Raw genomic sequence first — 1,979 nt, 5'->3', positions numbered from 1 at the left:
TATACATGAGATCGTATTATACATGAGATCATATTATACATGAGATCGTATTATACATGAGATCATATTATACACTAATAAATACGGTATATGTGTGGTCATAATTTCATGGCTGACTGTAGATGTTTTATACCACAGTTGTAAACATGCACATTATTAAAATATCACTAAACATACATATACTAACTCCTGTGTATCCACTTTAATTTCTCATAAATTTGTTTAATATTTGACTTGTGTTAAATCATTATTGATTGGTTTCTGATGTTTATTATGCAACTTAGATTTGTACAAATCAGTCTGTTGTTCAGGTCTGAACCTGCTCATGCTCTGTTCTCTGTTTGGTTCTCAGGGGTCCTCATTCTACAAGACCACAGCAGCCAGTCCCTCAGTCCTGGCTCCAAGACCCTGACAGGCCCTCCATCATCAGTGCCACCGAACTGAAGGAGCTGGACAACTTAGACACTGATGCTGATGAGGGTTGGGCAGGTCAGGACTTCATTACAATGAATAATAATCTGGCATCGTTTATAAATGAACAATATTTGACTTACTGGACAACTTTAGGAGATTTAAATTAATTTTAAAACAGATTTTGTTTACCAATCATGTGTTGTGCCACTCAGGAGCTCAGATGGAGGTGGATTACACTGAAAAACTCAACTTCAGTGATGATGAAGAGAACCATGCTGCTAAAGAAAAAGGAGAAAACTGGTGAGTGTTAAAATCTTTAATGTTTACAGGATCATGTTTTTTTAAGCACCTGTTGTTTCTTTGAGGCACTGAAACATTTTTTGTGTGGTTTATGTAGTCTGATTTACGTATAAAATCATCTGTGGAACTATGCCTACGATGCATATCAGATTCTTCGCCCTGTAGGGAAAACTGTTATTTTTGATTTGATTTTTCCACGATTTTGAAAATTGAGAATGAATTACTAATTTTAAGACATATTAACATTTTTATTTTGTGCTTCTTCTATGTTTTTTGCAATATCAAAGTTCCCAAATTGTATAAAAGTCATTTTATTGGATGCAGATMAAAATGATAAAATCAAACAAATTTTACTAAAAATAATTATGAATTACGGAAGTTACGGCAACTTTAGTGGGACAAAGAAAAGACGCAAAATTTCTTAAAGTCATCCTGATTCTGCAGCTTTTTAAAACCACTTTCTGGTCAACAGATTGTCATGAAAGTTGCTCAGAATGTAGAAAAGAGTTTATAATAAATTCCTATTTATGTGTTAATGAATCCTGTCTGTCCACTGTGCGACTTTTACCTGCTATAATTTATTCTAAATTTTATTCAGAGTTTATTCAGTCTAAACTTGTTTTTATGTCACTTTGAGTAGCCTGGTTGGTTAAGAAGGCACTTTATAAGAACAGCCATTTACCATTTCAGTAAAGTGATCCACTCATTTTTTTACAAACTCTAAAATAATGAAGAATGGTCAAAACATTTTCGGACAAGTTTTGGATAAAACAGATTATTGTTTGACTGCATTTGCTGCTAAAGGCTATTTAAATGGGATTAAAGGGATTATATAGTAGTAGAAGGTTATTCTTTTCATATGTAAYACAAAATTAACAAAGTTCAAAAAAACACAATCAAAGTGAAATCAAATGAAATGAAAGGCAGCAGAAGAGGAATAAATCTTATATCTGCCCCTTTTTTATACCCAGAATATGTTCAAAAGAAAAGTATTATACAATAAAAATTCAAAACGACTTAAAACACTTAAAAATGAATTGAAAACTAAATTTAAAACACCAACTCAAACAACAATTAGCATGAATTCACTTATAATTCTCCATATATCTTCAGAATACTATTTTTATCATTCTCTTCAGTAAATACAAAGATCTGTCATTTTTAACCTCACCTTCCAGGCTGTTCCATAATCTTAATCCCTGGATTAAAGTGGAACAGTCCTTCAGGCTCGTACCAAACCAGGGTTTAACAAACATTTCTGTTCC

At 32.4% G+C, this 1,979-nt stretch overlaps 1 protein-coding gene across 1 annotated transcript in view; it reads left to right on the top strand.

Annotated features, from left to right (window-relative positions):
- Nucleotides 1–1,979, top strand: part of prrc2c (proline-rich coiled-coil 2C) — a gene marked incomplete in the record, with an annotated part of 90,325 nt that overhangs the window by 34,244 nt on the left and 54,102 nt on the right. The window contains 2 exon segments of the mRNA XM_014026140.1: nt 353–489; nt 627–714. Coding sequence (XP_013881594.1) covers nt 353–489; nt 627–714 — 225 coding nt within the window.

Source organism: Austrofundulus limnaeus, unplaced genomic scaffold (genome assembly GCF_001266775.1).
Source record: "Austrofundulus limnaeus strain Quisiro unplaced genomic scaffold, Austrofundulus_limnaeus-1.0 Scaffold529, whole genome shotgun sequence".
NCBI lineage: Eukaryota > Metazoa > Chordata > Actinopteri > Cyprinodontiformes > Rivulidae > Austrofundulus > Austrofundulus limnaeus.
Note: the sequence above shows the minus strand (reverse complement) of the source record. Positions and strands in the feature narration are given on the sequence as shown.